Source organism: Siniperca chuatsi, linkage group LG6 (assembly GCF_020085105.1).
Source record: "Siniperca chuatsi isolate FFG_IHB_CAS linkage group LG6, ASM2008510v1, whole genome shotgun sequence".
NCBI classification, from domain to species: domain Eukaryota; kingdom Metazoa; phylum Chordata; class Actinopteri; order Centrarchiformes; family Sinipercidae; genus Siniperca; species Siniperca chuatsi.
The window spans coordinates 31369379-31393026 of record NC_058047.1 but is presented as its reverse complement, the minus strand read 5'-3'; the positions used below and the strand labels follow the sequence as shown (position 1 = coordinate 31393026).

The following is a 23648-nucleotide window of genomic DNA, read 5'->3' as shown; positions in this document are numbered from 1 at the left end:
GCAACTTATTTGGATAAAACATTTTTCTTTACATTCATGTTCACTAGCTAGCAGTTTTTTTTGTTTAGTTTTTTGCTGCATTTCCAAGAAATTGCTACCTTTCCTGATGGATTAAAGCCACCAATTGTCAATCAGTGGAAGTGCATGATGTCAAGGGATGCATTCCAACATTTGCATTACCGACCTCTGCAGTGGGCAGGATTGTGTGTAGTGACACTCACATGCTTTGTGCATACCTGTGCATTGTTGTGCGCATGCTGGTAGAGCATGTGATACAAAGAAAAGAGGGACCTACTCCTGAAAACAATAAGCTCACAGAAGACATTTTGACTTGTCATAGTAGGAAAAGCACAGGTGTTGCTAATAACATTTGCGATGGCTCCATTCTATAAAAGTGTCCCAGTAAACCACAGCAGTGTGACGGTAAGCCAGCATACACAATACCAGGACCCTGAAACTGAAGCAGCTAAATGGAATTCAACCATCATTCATTGTATTATCTACACCTGTGTTTTTCTACTGTAACATGTCAACATGTCTTCTGTGAAAAAGGCCCATGCACCATAGCACCACTTGTGGTCAAAACCTCCACTGGGTATCTTTAAAGTTTGATTATGTCTCCAGGGAATTAATTAAACGTTAATGTAATCAAATCAATTAATCAATCTATCAAATCAAGTGTGTCTGTGTTTATACCTCTAATCTTCAGAATCAGTCTAATTCTCAGTGGCTGCACTTGGAGCAGGTCAATATCTAGCATAAATGGGGATCAATTATTTTAATTTAGGGTTAGTTTTCGAAATATCACTGCCATGGTTTAATCCAGAAATGCTGTGATCATGAGGCAGCCTCTCAACACCTCTCATGTAGATTACAGAAGAACACAGTGCTACTTGTTTTAGCATTCTTTGGCTGTTTATTGCACTGCATGATTGTGCTGCCCTCTGTATATGTGCTGTATATAACTGTAATTATTCTTATATGAACAGTGTAGTCATTAGCAATAGTAACTCGGTAGATTTCTAGCATCAAACTTCACATAATGTAATCATCCCAAAAATAATGATTTGCGATTGTAGATCACAATAAAACTATCAACACATATCCATGATGCTACCAAAGGCATAAGGTGAATACAGATGTCACTGGATTAGCTCAGATGCAATAAAATCACAGCTCACTTACTTCCTGATTACTGGTCAAATGACATAACTTCCTGTTACTGACATCCTGTGATTCTTAAAGTGACCACAACGAAATACAGAAACATAAAAATTACTTTAGAAAACAGAGACAAGACTTCTAACATATTAACTTAGTTGTAACAAAACACTCCCCGGCTGGCGTCATTACATATCACTCAACAAATCCATGACACTTCATCTACCACTTCAACAGGACTAAGAAAGAGTGTAGTCCCTCCTGGTTTAATGACCTTCACCTCGACCTGGCCCACCTTTTTGTCTTTGCTACGGAAGGTCTGTGTCACCAGTCCAAGAGGCCATTCATTTCTTGGTATTTGGCTGTTCTTGAGGAGAACAACACTTCCTGGCTTGACGTTTGGATGAATGGACTGCCACTTCTTGCTTGCCTGTAGTGCTGGGAGGAATTGCTTCCGCCATCTGTCCCAGAAGGTGTTGGACAGGTGCTGAAATGATGCTTATAGAGGTCTGAAGCTCCAAACCCACCTGCAGGAGCAGAACAATGTTTTTGTGTGAGAAGAGCACACAATCATCAGGGTCAGTTGTCACAGGAACAAGAGGTCTAGTATTGATAATGGATGCTACTTCTGCCTTGAAGGTCACCAGCACTTCATGGGTAAGTTTGTCTTCCAGCTGTAGGAACATGGAGTCCAGAACTCTCCTTGCAAGACCAATCATTATTTCCCATGTTTCACTGAAAAGGGAAGCATGTGGAGGATTAAAGGTCCAAAAGCAACCTTGGTCTGACAGGTAAGTCTTCACAGTTGTGCTGTCAAGGTATCTTCAAGTCCATACAGGCACCATCAGTTAGTACCACGGTCCGAACGCATATGTTTGACTGACAGCAAGAAAACACCTTAGCGCTGTGTCTCTCTCTCTCGGAAGAGAACGGACAGCCCCTTCTGTAAAGAGACGACCTTGATTTTGGATCTGCTCGTGCTGCTGTCTGACGAGTAAAGTTGCAATGTGATGTTTGCCAGGAATAATCAAAGGAGTCTTTTCACTCTGATCAAGGCTTGAATTGTGGAGGCGGCCTCCAACTCTCAGGCTGTGTGCATCAATGAAGGGATCCATATTTTTGAGGGGACTACTTTTAGGAATCTTCTCGTGCTTTTGGATGCATTTGATCTCTTGACCATGGACTTCCTCTTGTACTGCTTGAATGATGATGGCTGAAGCTTGATTGGCTTCCTCAACACTGAATTCTGGTTTGCAGTAATGCCAGCCCTTACAAGAGCTGTTCTTCATCAGGGTTGTGTTGAAAAGGCTATGTGTATGAGGCAAGTAATAGCACGAGTTAGTGACTTCCAAGAACAGAACTTGGCAAATCGTTGGGAACCAAACAGCTTGGATGATGTTGTAGTGCTTAAAGTGGACACTAGAGGCTGGATATCTGGGTCTGAACTTGGATCAACAAGATCGTAGGTGTTCTCAGAGATACTTAGCTCTGGTATGGACAGAAATTTAGGTCCACTCAGCCAGGTGTCTTTTAAATGGCCTGCAGTGACAGAACATGTTGAATGATCTGCAGGGTTCTGGTCTGTTGGCACATAATACCATCGGTATGTATGGCAGGATCTTCGAATATGTAGTGCCCAGTTACTGACATAGACGTAAAAGCACCTGGTTTCATTTTAAATGTAGCCCAGAACCACCTTGCTGTCTGAGTAGTAGGTTACAGCATCGAGCTGAAGGTCTAGTTCTGCTGAGATTAGGTCTGCTGACTCGACAGCATGCACTGCTATGCAAAGTTCTAGTATCTGTATTATGTTATCAGGGTGGCGGGCCAGCTTGGCCTTCCCCATTTCAAACCCAACATAGTTATTCCCAGCAGCGTCTGTGAGTTTTAGATATGTCACTGCTGAGATTGCTTTGGTTGACGCGTCAGACAAGATGCACAACCTGACAAGACACCTGTTGAAGGTGAAGTTTCAGTGTAAGGTCTGGAGATGGAAAGATTGGACAGTTCTGTCAAGGAAGCTCTCCATAACATCCAGGCTTCCCCTATTTTTGAGGTAATGGCACGTCCCAGTCACTGTGCTATTGGGTTGATGCCTCTTGCCATGTCGAGGAAGGAGAGGCCAGGCAAGTCTCCTTCAGCCTTGGCTGACTGAAGTTCCATTACTAGATCGCTCAACTTTGTTAGTTTAGAATAATCTCGGTTTGTTATTTTTGGAAAGGTGTCAGTTAGTTTGAACACAATACTTCTGTCACTTCTGCTGTGCCATGAGTTTGTTCAAGTCTGTCCCACATCATTGCCAATCCTGCTTCTGTATTTTTTTTCACCTTTATTTCTTCAGGGTAGTTTCACTGAAAGCAATGCTCTCTTTTTCAGGAACGCCCTGATCACATTCACACAGTTACACATTCACACCTGGAAGCTGTGCAGTACCACAGTCTAATATGTTTGCCACTGAGCAGCTCCACTGGAGCGGTTGGGGTTAAGGGCCTTGCTCAAGGGCACCTTAATGGTGGTAATGAGGTAGGGGCAAGCACTGTAATCGATTGCCTGTTCATTTATTAATTTGTAATTATTCTTATATGAACTTCCAGTGGCCTAGGAACAGTGTAGTCATTAGCAATGGTTAGCCAACTCTGTAGATTTCTGGCATCAAACAGAATGTAACATTGTTCCAAAAATAATAATCACAATAAAACAATCAATACATACCCACAATGCTAGTACAATTATGTTATCTTATTATCATTGTCATTAATTGAATTAATCATCATTCATCATCGTCATCATGGCATGGTACACACACTACCTCCCTGCACCCTCCCTGAGAGTTCCTGTTACCCTGCATGTTACTCCCTGCTTACCGCCTCAACTACACTCTCCTCCTGCTCACTCTGTTCCTCGGCTTCCCTGTCACATGCCTGCTCCTCTGTCTGAGTGTACATGGCTAGCCACCTCTGCTTCTTTCACCTGTTGGTGCATGATGGAGAGTACTGCTGTTGCCGTAGATGTTAAAGCTACTGCTGCAGCTGCTGCAGCAGACTTATCTGTGATTTTAGCACATTTGGTGGCATCCGCATATAGATTCTTCATTTTTTTAATATTAAAAATTAAAATTGTATCGGCCCCAAGGTGCGTTGGTCCACCGGGAATATGCCCAGTATGCCAGATTAACAGTCCAGCACTACCCATAGTTCTGATGTGGTATCCTCACCACCTTTCTAAATGAATACTCACTCTCTTGGTAGGCTGCTGTCTTTCGTCTTTGCTAGTCAACAGCGTCCATTTGTTGGATTAGAACATGTTTCTATAGTAAGTATATTTTAGTGCTTGGCAATTGCACATAATGTAAGCAGGATAATCCTTTGCTCTGCATAAGGCCTGTATTGTATGTTCTATTTGATAACTGCACAGCTTTGTTGTAGATTATATCTTACATATATCAGAATCAGAAATACTTTATTGATCCCCGAGGGGAAACGCTTTTGTTACAGCTGCTCACTATCACATCAGTGCACACAGGAATAGAAGTACTAAGCAAATCAAAATATAATACACTATAATATAGGCAAGAAAAATTAAGTACAAAGTGGATATAAGTATAAAATTAAAATAAGTGTAAAGTACAAAGTGGATTTACTGGTTGATGATAAGTATGTACGGTATAATAATACAATGTAATAATATAAGTAATAAGTAATAGTGCAAATACTGTCAAGTTAAGTGTTGCTTATTGAGATTATTATGAGACGGTGGATATTGCACAGCAGTAATAGAAGTATGTATAAATATCAATAAATATGGAGTATTAAACAGAGAATATTGCACAATTATTACAAGTATTGAAGTGATGTTAATGGTCCAATGTCCAGTTTAATGACTTAGGGTCATATACACTAACACTTAGAGGGAGGAGTTAAAGAGTTTGATGGCCACAGGCAGGAATGACTTCCTGTCTTGCTCTGTGATGCATTTTGGGGGATGAGTCTTTCGCTGAAGGTACTCCTTTGTTTGACCAGCACGTCATGGAGTGGGTGGGAGACATTGTCCAAGATGGCATGTAGTTTGGCCAGCATCCTCCTCTCTGACACCACCGACAGAGAGTCCAGCTCCACCCCCACAATGTCACTGGCCTCACGGATCAGTTTGTTGAGCCTGTTAGTGTCCGCTATCCTCAACCTGATGCCCCAGCATGCAACAGCATACAGGCTATCACTGGCCACCACAGACTCAAAAAAACATGATCCTCACTGTGCTCGCCGGCATGTCCAGGTGGGTGTAGATGCATTTCAGCACGAAGATGATGGCATCAACTCCCAGCCGGGGCTGGTAGGCAAACTGAAGAGGGTCCAGGAGGGGTCTTACCATGGGCCGCAGCTGTTCCAGCACCAGTCTCTCCAGGGTCTTCAGTATGTAGGAGGTCAATGCCATCGGTCTCTAGTCCTTGGAGCCACTGGGACATGGCGTCTTCCGCACAGGAACGAGGCAAGATGTCTTCCACAGAACAGGGACCCTTTGAAGACTCAGACTCAGGGTGAAGACATGGTGAAGGACTCCACATAGCTGGGGGGCACAGACTTTTAGCATCAAACACAAACTATGGCAACCGCCATCGAGGCCTGCAGCCTTGTTTGAGTGGAGTTTCATCAGCTGTCCTCTCACCTGGTCCACAGTCAGGCATACAGCAGAGGTTACAGGTGGGGGAGAGGAGGAGTCATCAGTCTGGAGAGGGCCATTAGCCTGAGAGCCAGTTGAGGGGTGAGTAGGACTCTCCGAGGAAGATGGAGGAGGGGGGAGCAGTGGACTCAGAGGAGTCTGAGGACAGACAGCAGCTGAGTTAGAGGGGGGATGAGCAGGAGCCTGTGTGTTGAATCTGTTAAAGAACAGATTAAGTTCGTTGGCCCTGTCCAAGCTGCCTTCAACTACTCTGCTGCCAGTTGGTCTGAAGCCAGTGATGTTCTTCATGCCGCTCCAGACCTCTCTCATGTTGTTCTGCCGGAGTTTCCACTCCAGTTTCCTCCTGTACTTCTCCTTTGCCTCCCTGATTTTCACCTTCACCTTTTCACCTTTTCACCTGGATTGCCCTCACCTCCTCCCTATTACCATCAATAAAGGCACTCCTCTTGGCATTCAGGATGTCATTGATGTCCTTTGTTACCCATGTGTTTGTTATTTGGACAACAATGGACCATCTTAGTTGGCAGTGCAGTCCACACAGAAGTTAATGTAGCCAGTAATGCACTCAGTGAGCCCGTCAATGTCCTCTCCATGAGGCTCACAGAGTGCATCCCAGTTTGTCACCTCAAAACATCCCTGAAGTGTCTCATAGGCCTCCTCTGACCATCTCCTCACTGTCCTTGTGGTCGCAGGCTGCCTTTTAACCAGAGGCACAGGGTTTGAGGTGAACCAGGTTGTGGTCTGACCTACCCAGGCGGGGGAGGGGGGAAGAGCTGTATGCGTCCTTAACGTTAGTATACAGCAGGTCCAGTGTCCTCTCCTCTCTAGTAGGACAACTCACATACTGGGTGAAATTAGTCAGTGTTGTTGAAACACTGACATGGTTGAAGGCACCCGAGATTAATATGAGTGCACTCGGGTGTTGAGTCTGGAGTTGTGCTATGGCGGTGTGAATGGCGTTGCACACAGATGCCAGGTTAGCAGAGGGGGGTTTGTAAACAGCCGCAACAATGGCATGTGATAGTAACGTGACCAGGGTTACACCATCTGTTGTTGACCAGAACAGCAGGCCCGCCACCTTTCCGCTTACCGCTCCCAGTGTGATCCCTGTCGGCCCGAACAGTCTGAAAGCCGTCGATATGTTATACGTTATGATCCGGGATATCCTGATGTAGCCATGTCTCTGAGAAGCACATCAAACTACACTCATGGAACTCCATCGGACTCCAGGCTAACACTGTTAGCTCGTCCATTTTTCAAGTTGCCCATGACGAGAGAAGGCAGACACGGCTTAAATCTCTTGTTCTCAAGTCTCTTTTGTCTGGATCCCTCTCTCTTCCCTCGCTGCTTTGCTGCTTACACCTCTGCATCCTCTTTGTCCTCCTCCAGATCTCAGTGGGGACATTGGTTATCCTGGGCACCATGCCGCTCGGCTTCAGCGTGATCAGCTGTTCCATGGTGTAAACATTGTGGCCAAACACCTGTTCTGCAGTGGTGTTTGGCCACAATGTGGTGCTGACTGAGTAGCAGGAGAAGAAGTTTCAGAGCGAAACCAATATACCAAACCACTCACTACTCTCATTTTGGTAAAGAGCGTAGTTTAAATTATACTTACACAAAAGTTACTCAAGTTTTATAAGAAAAAGGAAAGCTAAAAGTTGGAAAAAGTAAGATGATGAGACGGAGCAACGGCAACAGGCAGAATGCACATTGGCGCATGGTCACATCAGGCGGCTGATAGTTCCTTCAAACTTTATTATATTTTTGTCATAAATTGTTAAATTGTTGTTTTTCAGCTTTATTGCGGAAACATCATTGAAAGATGTCTGATTGGATTTGATTTAAAGTCCTAAGCCAAAATTGTTCAAATCGACTGGATCAGGAGATTTTGACTATGGCAAAGGCTGCGCATGTAGATGCTGTGGCCCGAATGCTAGCTCCTTTAAACTCGCTACATTTCTGTTTTAATTTGTTATTTTATTTTTTTCCGGCTTTATTGCTGAAACACGTATTACCTATTCATCGGAAAAGGAAGCCACGGTTTGGATTAAAGAGCAGTGGACCTTGAGAAGATCCACCCAGCCAGATCAACCGGACCAGACATCACGGCGGGTGCTGTGTGATCGCCCCAGGAGGAAAGGAAGAGCCGGGATAGGAGCCATGCTGGCCCAGTTTAGACTTAAGGCTGCTCCTGGCTAATGTCCGGTCTGGACGAAATGGGACTCTGGGGAAATGATGAGGGGAGGCGGACTCTTTGTTTACATTGAAGGTGCTTGGTGCTCAAGCGCAGTCAAAATGGATGGACACTGTTTCCAGATGTTGAACATTTTATGTGAAGATAATAACCATATTATTATCTTCCGTATCTTGTTGCTGTTGTCTTGGATTTCCCCAGATACAAATTAAAAAAATGCACTGAATTATTTCCTGGGTGTATACGTGTATGTATAAATGTAAATAACTGTAGGATGTATATATTGTATGTGTGTATCATGAAGGGACTACTAACTTAATTTCGCAAATATTTAAGCAATATTACACGAGAGGCTGTGCAGTAAGTCATTATTGGCACGACAGTGATGTGGTCAGGACCAAGGCACTTGCGCTGAGGGTGTGTGTAATTATTTTTGTTGGTTGCCAAAATTTGAAAGAAAGTTTGTTGTATGAATTGGGGAACCACATCAGCTAAGCACTCATATGGCTCACTTTGGAGTGCAGTGACAAACAACTGGAAATGGCATTTTGGTATGAGGACTTGTTTAGTTGAAGAACTGTAATACTCAACATGGGAAGGAATTAGAATTGAAACTGGATCGGAATTAAAAGTCACAGAATTTGGATGGGATTGATGACAACAAAAGTCATTTGGGAAGAGAAATAAATAAAATCAAATTAAAAATAATGAAAGTAATGTGTGAATAACATTTCACTGACCTCCATGTGGAGGGAGGCACTGGAAAAAAACCTGTCTTAAAGAAATCAATTTTTTTATATCCCATTGTCGTGCCACCTCATGACATGCCCATTCCAAAGTCTCCTGTTGTGTTATCCCACTGGCAGCTCCTGGAAGCTGGTGCTGACAGCAGTCTGCAGAGAAAGAAGAGACAGAGCCAGGATTTCCTGCAGCCCTACATCGCTGCCAAGTTGGACGCTCTGCCTGAGATCTTCACTCTGGGGGATGAGAAGAAATACAATGGCTACTACAACAAACCCCTCCCTGGCCAGCAGCAGTATCGCTGCTTTGTTCTGGCTGACCTGACGGATCACGAGTCTGTGAGTGACCTTTATGTATTTATAAGGACATGAGCATGTACAGCACTTTTAATACATTTTAACGCTTCAATGGCTGGGCTCAGGGTGCTGGCCTTAATACCTTCATTGCATGTTTTAAAAAGAGAACAACCCTTCCCCACTAATGGTATATGTACAGTACTTACACTACCTTGTGCAGAGGATGGTGCATTTTTGACCAATCACACAACTCTTTGGCCAGTTGCTATGCAATCATCAGTCAGTGTTATAGCAGGTAGGTGGCTGTAGCAAAAAGGTGACGAGGTTGGTAACATACTCCAGTGTTCAATTTGTTCAGTTTGTGAATTTTGAATTTTTCAGCCAGTTCTGGTAAATTGTCTGTTGACAGAGGCATAAATGGTTTGTAGTTCTATGACTATACATTGTACTGTATATTGATTTATTCCATTCTGTAGCTTACACTGTCAAACCTGCAGAGAGGTGTGCTCCACTACAATAAATGTCCTGATGAACATTAGCCAGCAAACAAGACAAAGAACAAGGAGCCCTTTAGAATGAACAGCATGCAGCATAGACTTTATTTCATGAGCTGAAATTTCAACAGAACCTTCTTCACAGCTTAAAGGAAAATAATGTTTACATAATATTTATTGCTTCCAGAGCAACCTGATGTACAATACAAATCATATAGAAATAAATAAGTACATTAAACAAAAATTATTAATATATTTATAGAAACAACTGGAATAGGGTATTATACCTCATAATAGATTGCACTTACATTTTTTCTACTTGCTATTTTATTGCCTTTTCATATGGTCAAATTTTATATGTATATACTTAAAATGTTTAGTACTCATCCATACTATTTCAACATTAAAACCTGTTAATGTTTGCTCTTCATTTCAATATGCTCACCCCCACCCCCCCTATTTTTATGTGAGTCTATGCATACTAGCAGGGGAGGGAAGTGTACCAGTAACAACCTGGTGCCCACACTGAATGTAAACACCGAACCCCCAATCAGTTTGGTCCATTGAAAACTCAAATAAATGTTTATTCAAACAGGATCATCATCAAAAATAATGCCAAAAAGAGAAAGGCAATTAATCAGGCGTCATGACTGCCCTCAAACTGAACATCAAACAAAAACCAATCTAACAGAAATTCAAATTCTGAAATTAGTCAGGGATGACCAATTCAGGGTTAAAACCTTGCTTGTGAAACTTCAGATGTGTTCTGTGGTTCAACTTTGTGGTAAGGCCACAGTTTGTATTGTTGTTGTACTGGATTGCATTATATATGAAGTGGTTGCTTGATCAGTAGTACTTTGTCAGAACCATGCTCTGGTAAAAATACAAATGGATTCTCAGAGGGGGTCTGACTAATCTAGCACCGATTGTTTTATGTCATGTACTCCTTCTACATTCCTGTAGCATTTAAATACACAGGCTCTCTCTACAACGTGAGAGAGAAGCAAAGTTGAGTATTACAGTACGACATGCCAGGCACGTCGCAGTGATGCGTCTGGAGGTATATCTCTCAGGCAGTGAAGCCATGATCCCTGCTGTCACTCACAGGCACCTTACTTCCGGAGCATAGCATCTTCAGTGTTAAGCTCTGAGGGTGAGATTTTGGTCCAGAAAAACAGATGTGACTTCTGGCTTACTACCTTTAAACAGTCATAGGGTTTATAGAACTCCAGCAGCTACCACTGCAACTAAACTGTGTTGCAGTTATAGAACCAACCTTTTCATAAACACATTAATCCTATTACTGTCATCAGCAACAACAGCAGAAACCAGTGCACTTTCCACAAAGCTCAGATAGAAAACATGTAAAAGCTTCCTACTGACCTCCAACAACTTTAATTTCCTGTGGAAAAACATAACTTGAATTTTCTGACCAGTTCAGTTTCATATTAACATGAAGACCCAGATATTTGATGAAGATGAAATATAAATATATTAAAAGATTTTTGATGAAAATTTGTGATACTTCCTTTCCAACTGCAGCTGACTGTTGGCGCACTGGGCTGTGTACATTTCTGCCAGATTTTGCTAGATTTAGGGGGTATGGACTTGGGCTAAGAATCATCAACTTTAGACCAGTGTTGGTCTGTGAAACTGGTCCAAGTATACTTTGGCTGATTCCAGCAGGTCGTTTATCATTCCGTGCCAGATTTAGGCCACTGTTTGGCTGAGCATTTTGTGCTATCTTGGCAAGAAGTTAGTCAAAAATACTGGAGTCACCTGAGCTTTGTTCAGAGTTAGGACAGTCTGCAACCTGACAAACCCAACGAGAAGACCTCACCCAGCATTTATTGGTCTCAGAATTGCTTCTAAAACTACAATGCCTCATTTTGTATTTCTACACATATTAACATGTTAGATAGATTACATAAAATAAAATACTGACCTTTTCATTTAACTATGGATAAGACAGTAAATTCATTTATTTCTTTAAGGTGGGTCAGTTTGGGACGTGTAAGAAATGTTGAGGTAAAACTTTGAGGGAAAGTGAGGAAAAATTTTATACATTTTTGACTAAATCACCCCTGGATTGTTAATATGGATCAGTTCTAGTTAATTCAATTAAAATAACATTCAAACAGGACGGTGTAGTCCCTCATTCGTCCAGGAGTGGTCCATCGTAGAAAAGGTTTCAGTTGTAGTCATCTGGACACTGTTTTCAGAATCAAGACATTTCGGGTCCCATCCGCAAGTCATTCTCAATTGTGGAAAATGGTCTGAGAACTCAGAAATTTAAAAAAAAAATTCTGAGTTCTCAAACCATTTTTCATTTCCGGATGGGAGCCGAAACATCTTGATTCTGAAAACAGTGTCCAGATGACTACGATTGAAACGTTTTCTATAACATTCAAATACATAACACTGCAATAATGTGCAACCCCCCCCTCCCCTGTAAAAAATAGGAACCTAATCACATTCATTGAAAACAGGGGAAGTAAGCTTAGCTTTTATTGCTACTGCAAAGCTGCTGGCAGGGTAGAGGTGAGAGGAGAAAAGGAGAGTAGGAAGGAAAAGAAAGAAGAGTGGGGGGGGCAGGAGACTGAAGCAAAAGGGCACTGCGGCTTTCTGTGGCCCCCACTGCTGGTAAACAGACTGGGACGTGTGAAATTGGATAAAAGAAAAAGGCCATACAAACAGTGTGATCACTTACAGCAGAGGAGGGAGGGAGTATAGCGAGCAGTGAACGGCAGCTTCCTCTGACTGCAGAGTCCTGTGGGAGTGACAGGGAGGTGTGGAGAGGAGCGAGAGGTGGAGAGGTGGAGAGAGAAAAGAGAGGGAGCTTAATGGGGGGGGGGGGTCGCTTGAGGGAAATGCACAGACGTACTTGAGAAGGAGAGAAATGCTGCAATCATTGGAGAGAGAATGGCTTGGATGCTGGAATGAGTTTCTGATGTGGGAGGGAGAGAAATGCTGAACTTTGAGGAGAAAAGACAAAGAGGAAGAGAGAAGGATGGCAGTGCAGAGAGGACTTGGGATTGTGGGAAACGCACACAGATAGATGAGCTGTGAGCGGAAGGCTCTGGTTGAGTTGGAAATCTGAGTTCTGGGAAATAACAGAGCTGTCAAAATACATTAGAATCACACATTGTTTCTGCTTATTTTGTCACTCGCTTGCTCTTTTTGGGGGGAGATTATGGACAATGGAAACATCCTCCCACTGCTATTAAAGTGCCTTTTTCTTTGCACACTCCGCCTCCTCTCTTCTGCTCTCAGATGTAGGAGCAGCACATTTTTCACCCCTGAAGCGTTACTATCAGGTAGTGGCACTAAGATTGATCACTTCCAAACTCCCCCCCTGAGATTATCTAAATATCCTTTAGAATATGCTTCACATGTCTCTAAAAGCCGTTAAAACTGTCATTTTCCAAAAAAAAAAGAGTTTTCTGAGCTGTAGGCAGTACTTTACTACTTGGACTCAGTACTATAGAGAAAAGAAGGCTGAAAGAGCTGCGGAGCCTGATGAGCTGAACATGTTATCAAGCTCCATAGCTTTTAGCTGTTAAGGTTTCTTCTTTAGACTATTTGTAACAGAGTTGGAAAAGTTGGCTGGGCTCAGTCTTAAAGAAATGTTGCAGTTTGCACTTTAACCTGGGTGTACTTGGCTACATTCTGCTTCAGCTAACTAAACCTAAATTTAAGAAGTATGCGTAGCAGTATTTTGCAATGAGATGAATTACAATTTCATGGTAATGTTTTAGGTTATAAAATGTTGTGAACCCTTGTCACGGGGGGGAATTCGGGGGGCAGGGGAAGGACCCAAACGCAGACAGTGATAGTTCAGTGATTTATTGCTGAAGTGAAGGTATATACTGTATATAAGCTTGCAGGCAGGCACTGGTAGGTAGACAGGCAGGTTCAGATTCAATTCCAGATAGCAGCACACAGGGTAACAGAAGTTTGAAAGCAGAACATGAGCAAAATTACACTTTGATAAACTGGCAGAGGATCAAGCAATCTGGGCCGGTATATATATGAGTGGCTGATGAGGGAATAAGGTGCAGGTGGGGAAATGGGCGTGAGGGGAATGAGGTGATTGCAGGGCAGATGGGAGTGGCAGGATCTGGAGTGAAAGGAGAAAAGTCAGAGGGCATCTGGTGGACAGGTGGCTGGAGAGAGAGACAGAGAGGCAGAATGGTGGACATGTAGCATGTGTGACTTTAATGCAGGAGACTGGAGACACAGACTTTGGATTATTGTTTACCTTATCATTAACCATAACAAAAAATTTGAGGGCCCTATGGTCCCTCCTCTCACTTTGGACAAAAGCAAAATGAATGTAATGTAGGTATAATGTAAAACAGGAACCCGCTCATCGAAATATTGCTCCATAGCACTACTTGAGTTAAAAAAAAAATAATCCAAAGAACACCTCTAAAATGTTTGCCTACTGACGAACACCCTCCTCTTGTTGATGAAAAACCATTTAATCAAGTCAAGTTCCACTTGACCTCAAGCTTCATGTTTCCAGTGCACCACTAACTACAAGAAGGAAAAAAAATGAAGCAAAGCTCTCCATGGGGCATGCAAAACAGAAAAAAGGAGGAGAAAGTTAAAGCTTTGTTGACAACTTTTTAAATAAAAAGAATGCATGTCTGCTAATGCACTACATAAACATCTGTCTTAAGCCATTTAGTCTCAAATTCAGTATCAAGACTTATTTCGGCCTGTGCCTGTGGGGTGAGATGATTTACTTGTTGCCAGTGCAGTTTCCACTGTGCCAGGAATTTTCTAGACATGGGCATTGAATTCCAATTCCAATTCTCAATTCCAGAAAACAAATGAATTAAAATCACAATTGTTAAGCTGAAGGATGGGGATTAGAAAAAATAATTCCCAATTTTCCTAGTGCCCAACCCCCCCCCCCCAAAAAATATTTATTTGGTGATGGAGGAAACAGGACAGGACAGATTTATCACAAAAGGCACTAACAACACCAAACCATGAACACCAAGGAAATAAGACATTTGGTTGTCATGTGGTTCTTGGAGAGCGGCTGTAGGAAATGGTGCAGTGATATCAGAGGAAGCAGAGACAGTTTGGCTGTGGGAGGATAAGCCTGGAGCAAGCCAGCTGCCAACTGGTACACACTGACTGTTCTGATGTGGATGCACACACTAGCTACACATGTACAGTATACAGTCATTATGAAGAATAGTGGATAAGGGAAATGCAGAATTAGCTTTCTAATAGGATGTGTTCATATGTGCATCATTTTAATAAAAAAAAGCACAAAAAAGCAGCATGACCACACCCTGGGCCTTTGACTTGGTCTGATCAGGCATGTAGCACAAGTACAGACCTCTAATAACTGACACACCAGCCTCACACACCTTTCATCACACTTATTTGTATAGTCACATTCACATGTGCTGTTCCAAAAAAGTCGTGTCTGAGCCCAGCAAGAACATGTATGCTCATTTAAGATCCTTACACCACATGGTGTGAAAAATCTCCTTACCTTTGTACTTGGTTTAAGAAATTTAACAAAAATGTTTAATTTTGATATATTTATATACATGTATATCAAAACATAAAGGTTTATGTTTCAAATATTCAAAACAGCTACACTTTTCATACACAGTGGCAGTATAAGCTACAAACTAACTCACTGCGGTGTAGCCAGTTTTGGTGGCCCTCTGCAGCACCACAATGGTGAAAGTGCTGTTGGACGGGTAAATAAATAGTGGGCTGGTGTATTACATATATACAGTATACTGAACTATAAGCATGCAACCTTTTCATGTTTATTTCGGCTTTTACTAAATTCCTAAATATTGCTGAATTAAAGGGGATGAAACTGCCACCGATCTGGCAACACTGCTCACTGTTGCAGTAGCAGTAGGATAGGAAATTTTTTAAAAAAATGGACAGATGATTGTTTATTCGTCCTCCACGGATCCAACCCTTGTGTATAATATGCAACCAATCCCGGTACAGTTGACTCTCTTATTGACTATGTCCTGCCAGTCTGTCTCCCATGGAAAAAACAGTGAAGACCATTGTCCTAAACAGATTTTTTCCATCTGTGTTTCCAGTCTGCCTTCACCAACATCTGTGGTAGCATCACATTCAGATGGTGAAAGAAATTCTCACAGTAATGTTAAACAAAGTTCCAGAAAGTGTTGCACTAAAAAGTATGGTTTGTTTTGTATGTTAATAAGTAAGTAAATTTGCTCAAACGTTTTGAAATGATTCGCGTTTAAATCAACCGGTGAAGATAAACAACTGTCAGGGCTGGATACCAGAGGAGAGAAGTGATGTTAGCTTCATGGAGAATTACTTGGGAAAGATGATATCAATGATGGCAGGATGATGGTGAGTGTGAGAGCACCCGGGGTGGTGAACTGAGTATTTCTGCATGGATTTTTGGAGCAAAGTATGGATTTTTTATATCACCACCTTCTCTCTGGATCATGTTGTCTGCTCTGCTCTAATCTCCACAATCTTTTTTCTCATCTTAATACTTCTTTGTCATCTTAACCCGCCGACTTAACCCACCACCCCCACCCAAAGGAAAAGCGATAATAGTAAACATACATTTAAATATGTATCTTTCAACATCTACATAACTGCAGACAAATATGTAATATGTTATATAACATATAACAGGTTTATATTAGAAACAGGCCATTTCTAATTTCCCTTGTTTTTATACAGTAGGTATATTTTTATCATACTTTAATTCAATTCAATTCAATTTTATTTATATAGCGCCGATTCATAACAGAAGTTATCTCATTGCCCTTTTCCTATAGAGCAGGTCTAGACCGTAGTCTTTAGAATATTATTTACAGAGACCCAACAAATCCCACCATGAGCAAGCATTTGGCAACAGTGGCAAGGAAAAACTTCCTTTTAAGAGGCAGAAACCTTGGACAGAACCAGACTCAACGGTGGGCGGCCATCCGCCACTGCCGTGTTAGGTTTTAAGAGAGAGAGAGAGAGAGAGGTTTTGGGAAAGGGGGGTGGGGGTGGGAGAGAGGGAGGCACAATGCAAATACCACGTAGAATTTTTAAAATAGTAGAAATGTAATTGTAGTGGTAATATTAATAAATTAATAATAATAGGAATGACAGCTATAGGAAAAATAATGTCAGTATTAGTAACAGAGCCAATAACAACAACTGTAGTAGCAGTTGTCGAGCAGGAACATGGGGGCAGCTGGTGGCCCACAACCACAGATCCAGTCTCTGCAGCTCCGGAGGCAGAAATACCTGCTGAAAGCGACAGAAGGAGAGAGGAGAGAAACGAGAAAGCACAAAACTACGGGAGAGAGAAGATGTCAAGTTAGTAACATGCAGTAATGGGATAAAAATGCATACAGATGGAGAGGGAGGGGAGGAGAGAGAAGAAAGGTGCATCATGGGAAGTCTCCCGGCAGTCTAGGCCTATAGTAGCATAACTAAGGGATGATACAGGACTCACCAAAGCCAGCCCTAACTATAAGCTTTATCAAGAGCTTTATTAAGAGGAAAGTCTTTAGCCTACTCTTAAATGTGGAGATGGTGTCTGACTCCCGAACCCACATTGGGATTGGAGAGATATGATCTCTTTTCCTAGTTTTTGTCAGTACACGTGCCGCAGCATTCTGGATCAACTGGAGAGTCTTAAAGTCTTATTCGGGCAGCCTTGCCTTTAGCAAGAAGCTTCCCTGTTTTCAGATCCGTTCTTGTTTTAATGTGCAGTTAATGCAAACTCAACACGTCCTCCATGTTTACCTGTTGTCTTGATACATTCAGTATAATGTAGATTTCCACCAATCCATCTGTTCAACAAGAGTCATGCCATACTCACCACTAAGCTGCTCTTTTCTTAAAGAAATGCTGTTTTCATTCACTAATTATTTTCAATTGCTTCCACTGTGCTGTTTTTTTATAGGCCTTCCAGGGGCTCATGCGGCTTGTCCTGATAAGCTCTTAATTTGAAACATATACAGGAAGTCTTGAGGTTCATTAACATTACCTTAAATTGATTGCAAAAGAAAAGGAGAAGCAATTGGAATGAACTACTGAATGAACACAGTTTTCGATACATATTCTTGTTATATTTAAATAAAATGCAACTGATGCGATGTATATAGGACTTCTAGCCATAGCTAATTTGCAGCCCTTGTCCCTTTGTAACGGCTTTGTGTACTGCCATAGCAACCATTGCCATGTGGCTTTGTTTCCGTGGTCTTCCCAGTTTATTTGCTTCTAATAGAAACGCACATACCATCTTAACATCTGGATATCCACGAGGAAAGTCATTTAGCTGTTATTTCATTTTATGTGTAACTTCAAAAGGCTTTGCACAGTACACCGCATGTATTCATATGTATAGAAATGAAAAAATGTTTCTAAATCAAGTTTCCTGTACCTTTTACATTACAGTTTCAGCTAGAATACATTAATTACATAATGTAAATGGTTTTTCAAGGAATGGAATGGTATGGAAGCTACAGACAGATTAAAGTGCTTGATTTGATTATTCAGAAAGATTAGGCTACTGAATTCCATCTGGAAAGTAAAGTAAACCTATACACCTATCAAAATGTACTAGATTTATGGTATGTATGTGTAGCTTTTGATGTGTTTGGAAGGGTCTAAGACCATGGCATGTCAGAATGCATTTGTTTCATTTCACCATTCCACAACATGACAAATATTCAACAAGTTTCTTACAGCCACAAAGTTCATGTATAATTCATTTGTAGCTGTCAGCCCTGATATCGCAAGCCCCCACAATGAATGTTAGAGTGAAAAAGTGTGTGAAAAATGTGTTGAAATTAATTAATCAATAAGAAGCAAAGCCGGTCGTGGGGTGACATTGTTTAACAAGCAGCATTCTTCAGTTGTGTTTACAGCTTTCACCCAGAGGAGCTGCTGTAGCCCCGTCAGGCTTACAGGAATATTTATAGTCTCATTCACTAGCACTGGCCAACTTGCTGCACTTGTCTCACAGAACACAAAGTGACAAGCAGGACAGTTACTTAAAGTGAATTACGCCTTGCAAATTGCTCCATGTAACTCCCATTTAATGTTTATTATGTTGCCAATATCCAGCTGCTTACAAATCTACATTGCAACTAATCAGGATGGAAAGATTTTTCATGGGCAATAACTGAAATTGTTTTGGGTTTTTTTAAGTTAATGATGCAATGATATTTTCCATATCTTCTAGAGTTTTCCATGGAAATAAGACCCTTCCTCCAACAAATGTAGTGCTCATCTACATTTGTTGACTGATAGCCAGGTGTTTTATGCACTGCACTAATTTTACATGTCACCGTCAGTTTGTGACAGAACAATATGTTCTGTGGCTCTGGAGTTGGTCAAGTTTGTGACATCACTTGAGAAACCTTGGCATGGACTCCACAGAGACCACACATTAATAACAGAAAGCCGGCATTACAAACTGGGGTGTTGAGTTTGAAATATGTGGGCATTTACTAGCAGGGAGGGTCTAACAAATTGATGCTATTGGTTGCATTAAGGGAAATGTGGGATTCAGCAGTCTTAGGGAACTAAAGCATATGTCAGGTTTGATTTTGACCATTCTTTTGTTAACCTGTCTTTCATGAGTCCCCCAACTTAATGGAAGTGAAATATTAAATTACTGGAGTACTCCTTTGAGCAGCAACAGATATATAAATAGATATTTATTCTTTTCAGGTAAACATTTTTGCGATAATTGACAGGAACAGACTTCTGTTCATATTTAGGAAAATTTTGTGTTGATTACTGACTGGAGGACATACTTTTCCCATCTTTATATTCCATACTACGTTACTGTTGGAAAGCAATAAACAACAAACTAAATATTTAATTGTGATGACATTTCCATCGCCTACCTAATTGCTGGTGCTGCAGCATCAACTAAAATAAGATCACTAATTTACACAAAATATAGCAAAATGATGAAATAGTAAGACAAAAGTGCCAACAAACAAGCAGACCAACAGCAACATCTGCCCAACACGAATCTACCCTGCAGAGATTGTAAATACAGTCGCAGAGTTGTAAATAAACTACACTGGCTTTGTTCATCGCAGCGGGAGAATATGTCACTCAATGCGACAGCATGGCTTTTTTAATGTGTTCTGATTTGTAATAAACTGGAATTATCCTTTAAGTGTAGTGTATACAGACATACACAAATATTACACTAAAAAGGTCTATATAATTTGTAAAACTGGAGAAAAAGCTGAAGAGAGACTTGAATCTCGACACCACTGTGTAACAGAGAAGCAGCTCAGCCTGCTCGGGGAAACAGCCAGGCCGGCCTCAGGGCTCCACTGCTGTCCAGAAGGCGTAATCAAGTTGTCTGCATTACTGGATTTGTCGCTGATGTGTATCCTCCTGTGCTTTTTCCCCCTTCCCCGGCCACAGTGGGGACGCTGCACGATGAGCTGGACACGCCAGCGTCCAGCTCATCCAACACAGCAGCCTGCCTCTTTCTGTCTCACCTCCGATTCACTGTCCTCCTCTGCACACTGTGTAGTGTATGCAGGACTTGAAGCTCCTCCATACTCCCATATGGAATCCTGCCTCACTGAACACACAGTGTCCAAATTTAACCTCTTGGGTCACCTGTCAAGGACTGGTAAACTGAAAAAAGTATAGCTGCCAAATGTATTTTTGTCCAAGAAATAAGACATTTTTCATCAAAATATATCACTATACCTGTTTTCACTGTAGAGTATGACACATAAAAACAAGCAAGTAGATTAAGCCATTTCATTTTATAAAAACTGGGCATACACTAATGAGCAGGACAGTTAATTTTGGCACCTGATTTTGATTTAGTTTTGGTATTATTTTTATTTGTCTTAGACAAAAATGTATATTCGTATTGCTCACGTTTTCAGCATTTGATTTCGTTAGGGAATTGTTTGTCTTCTTGCCATGCATTCTTAATTCTTATGTCTTCAAAGCATTCTGCGGCTACAGCTGTCACCACCTTGTGAGTGTTGATACCATCTTTGATGCGTACAGTTACCATGGTTACAGGTGTTTGATGTGTTCTCATTTATCGCAAGGTTAGCAAAACAGGCCCCGCTACCTGTTCACACCACATTGTGATGTAACTGACCGACTGTCCTCAGTAAATCCAGCTGTCATTCCCAGACTCTGCTGTCTTCATCACTGTTCATGATCGCAGCTACCTGTGCTGTCCACTGCAGAGCAGCGAATCATTCAGAAGATAGATTCACTCACTTGTTCACTAAGATACTGTTCACTGTCTGGGTTTCACTTCAGAGGAGCAGCTAAAATGTCTGACAACATTTATGCAAAACTATTCCTTTGGTTTATATGGGTGACAGCACATTAATCCCACATTAATCATAGCCTATAAACAACAACAAAAAGCCAACTGAAAGTAACATCCATGGCCCTTTATAATGTTATGTTAATGTTAGCTTAGCTTTTTGTAAATGTCAGGATGTTGGTCCGCATGTTTTCAGTATGTCCCGGCTGGTTTGGTGCTGCTTCTAGCACTATGGAGCAGTTTTTTACGAGTGGGTCCCGGTTTTGTTTGTCTTGTGCACGTGCATGATGATGCACATGCATTCTCACAGAGGTTACGCGACAGTCCTGCCAAAGGTTTAATGCTATTCCACTGATCTACAGGTGGCGGTAATGTGCCAAGAAACACAGCAATGCTCCAATGCTCCAAGGCAAAGAAGAATGCAAGCTAGTAAACACAAACACACCACTGCAGGACTTAAAATACTTTAAAAAAGCGGCTTTGCAAATGCTTTATGGGGAAGGAAACATGCTTGAGAAACACTGAATGTAAACAGAAACTCCAAAAAACTCCACAGGGCCCCTTCAATGATACTCTTTGGCTCTTGGAACATTCTACAAATACTGGCTTTAATGTAGCTTCATTACTTTAACAGGAAATGTTCCTCTTAGCTGAATAGGCACTTGTAGGCGCTGTATTGTGTGGAGCTCCTCCACCCTCCTCTGACATTGTAGCCATGATACTGGCTGAAGTGGCAATGAACGGATGAAAGCGATCACACAACCACCAGTGGGAGCCCTTAGTTTTTGTGGGTCATGTTGCAGTGAGATAGTGTGGCTTGTAAATAAAGTTAAAATCTAATCTGGACACCTCGACTATCTGTCAAGGACACAGAGAGACACACTGATCCTTTGATTTTTAAGTTACTGTGTGGTAGAAACCCAGTAAAACTGAGAGATAAACCAGCTGTCATCCATCTCACGGTGTGTGTGTGTGTGTGTGTGTGTGTGTGTGTGTGTGTGTGTGTGTGTGTGTGTGTGTGTGTGTGTGTGTGTGTGTGTGTGTGTGTGTGCCTAAACCTTACCAAACCTAGAAAATGATTTTTTGTGAAATATTTTTTGTTGAATCTCAACTAATAAGCTGTTGAAATGTTACAAATACTAATTATTATTTATAAACTAGCTGTAGGCAGACTCTCCAAATGAAGTGTAACCCAATACAGTTATATTTACTTTAGTATTATGTCCTTATCTACTGTTGGGTTGTGTGTAACTCAGTGACTGAACTAACTCTGGATGGTCCTCTGGTCCTTTGCAGCAGAGGACGTTTGCGGCCAGCCCGTTCTCTGAGCCCATCGTGGTGAAGCTCCACAGTGGGATGACCCGACAAACTGAGGACCCAGAGATGCTGTGGGTTATGGGTCCAGTGCTGGCTGTCATTCTCATCATCATCATAGTTATTGCTATTCTACTCTTTAAGAGGTACGTTATGATAAATTCTTGGTATTTTTGGAGTGAAGCCTCTGATAGCCAATGTTTTTTTGCATCACAGTACCATTACTGTTTTCATGCAGAGTTTTCGATGTTAATTCCCCATATGAACCCTGGATATGACAAGGGACTGTAGGAAAAATATTAAGGTGGGGAGGGGGACTGGACCTTATATTGCACCTTTTGAAAACACAAAGCCCTCCCCAGTGTTATTAATATTTTCTTTGGACCCTCTCCTTGACTTGAACAAACTGCAACATGCCCTCTAATATTGTGATATCTAAAGTGAAAGTGGGGGTAACTGTTGGCTCGTGGAAAATGACATATTGGTCCTACTGTTACCAGTTAATTGTGATGTGAAAATTAAAGCATCATATACCCAAATGCACCTAATGACCCTTAGTGCACACAAAAGCCAAAAGCCTTTTTGATTCAACTGTTTCACTTAACCCCAATAAAACTGCACAAGGCAGAAATACAACATAAATCTGGGGTGAGAAAAGGCCCTCCGAAAAGTCTATCAGCTGTGAAATGTTTGTCTCGTTGTAAGTGAAATACCATTTAACAGTTGTGTTAGAATACAAATGTTCCTTTTGTGTCATCTGTTATAAAGGACAGGAACCCTTTCAGTGTACCTTGAAGGCAGTGCATGTTCATTGTGTTCCTCCTCATATCATCTAGCTGAGTGAACATTTTAGCACAGTCCAGAGAGAGACCTGGAGCATTTTCTTCAGCACAGCAGATGACAAGAATCAGGCACCAAGAAATGGTCGGAGTGGAGTGTTTTACAGCAGAGACAGACATTCTTCTTGGCTGAGCTGGCTTGAAGGCAAAGGTCCTCCATGGCATGTGGGAGAAAGGCACTGTGGGTTGCCCTGTAGCCCTGCTCTTCCAGGCGAACAGTTGGCTCTGCTTCCTGTACTTGGGTCAAACATCTGGAGCTGCTGACTGGGCTGACGGGGGCTTCCATATGGCTACTGCTCTGCTCAAACACTCTTTTTGTCTTTTTCTCATGCCTCCTTTTGCTCTTGTTCTCTCTTGATGTGTCTGAATTTGATAAGTAATATCTGTACTGGTGGGTCTGTGAGGAAAGCATCTCCAACTGAAATCACTTGCCCTTCCAAGACCCAAGTTGATATTTGGCATCTTTCATTCTTATAAATCAAATATTGGTGGATGTGTTTTCCTACCTTCCAGGCAGCCAGTGGTTTCCATTTGTTTCAGTACACTTTGAAAATCAACTTTCAGGGCTTGAAACTTGCATGAGTTGGGTAATCCATCACAAGGAATGTAAAATAAAGGTCT

The 23648-nt window shown here is 41.7% G+C and overlaps 1 protein-coding gene across 19 annotated transcripts in view; it reads left to right on the top strand.

Moving 5' to 3' along the window:
- ptprfa (protein tyrosine phosphatase receptor type Fa) overlaps positions 1-23648 on the top strand; it is a 437857-nt gene that overhangs the window by 342365 nt on the left and 71844 nt on the right. For all 19 annotated transcript variants that reach the window (XM_044200720.1, XM_044200710.1, XM_044200712.1 and 16 more), the window contains 2 exons: positions 8899-9111; positions 22171-22334. In XM_044200720.1, the coding sequence (XP_044056655.1) occupies positions 8899-9111; positions 22171-22334 (377 nt within the window). The remainder of the gene's footprint in view (positions 1-8898; positions 9112-22170; positions 22335-23648) is intronic.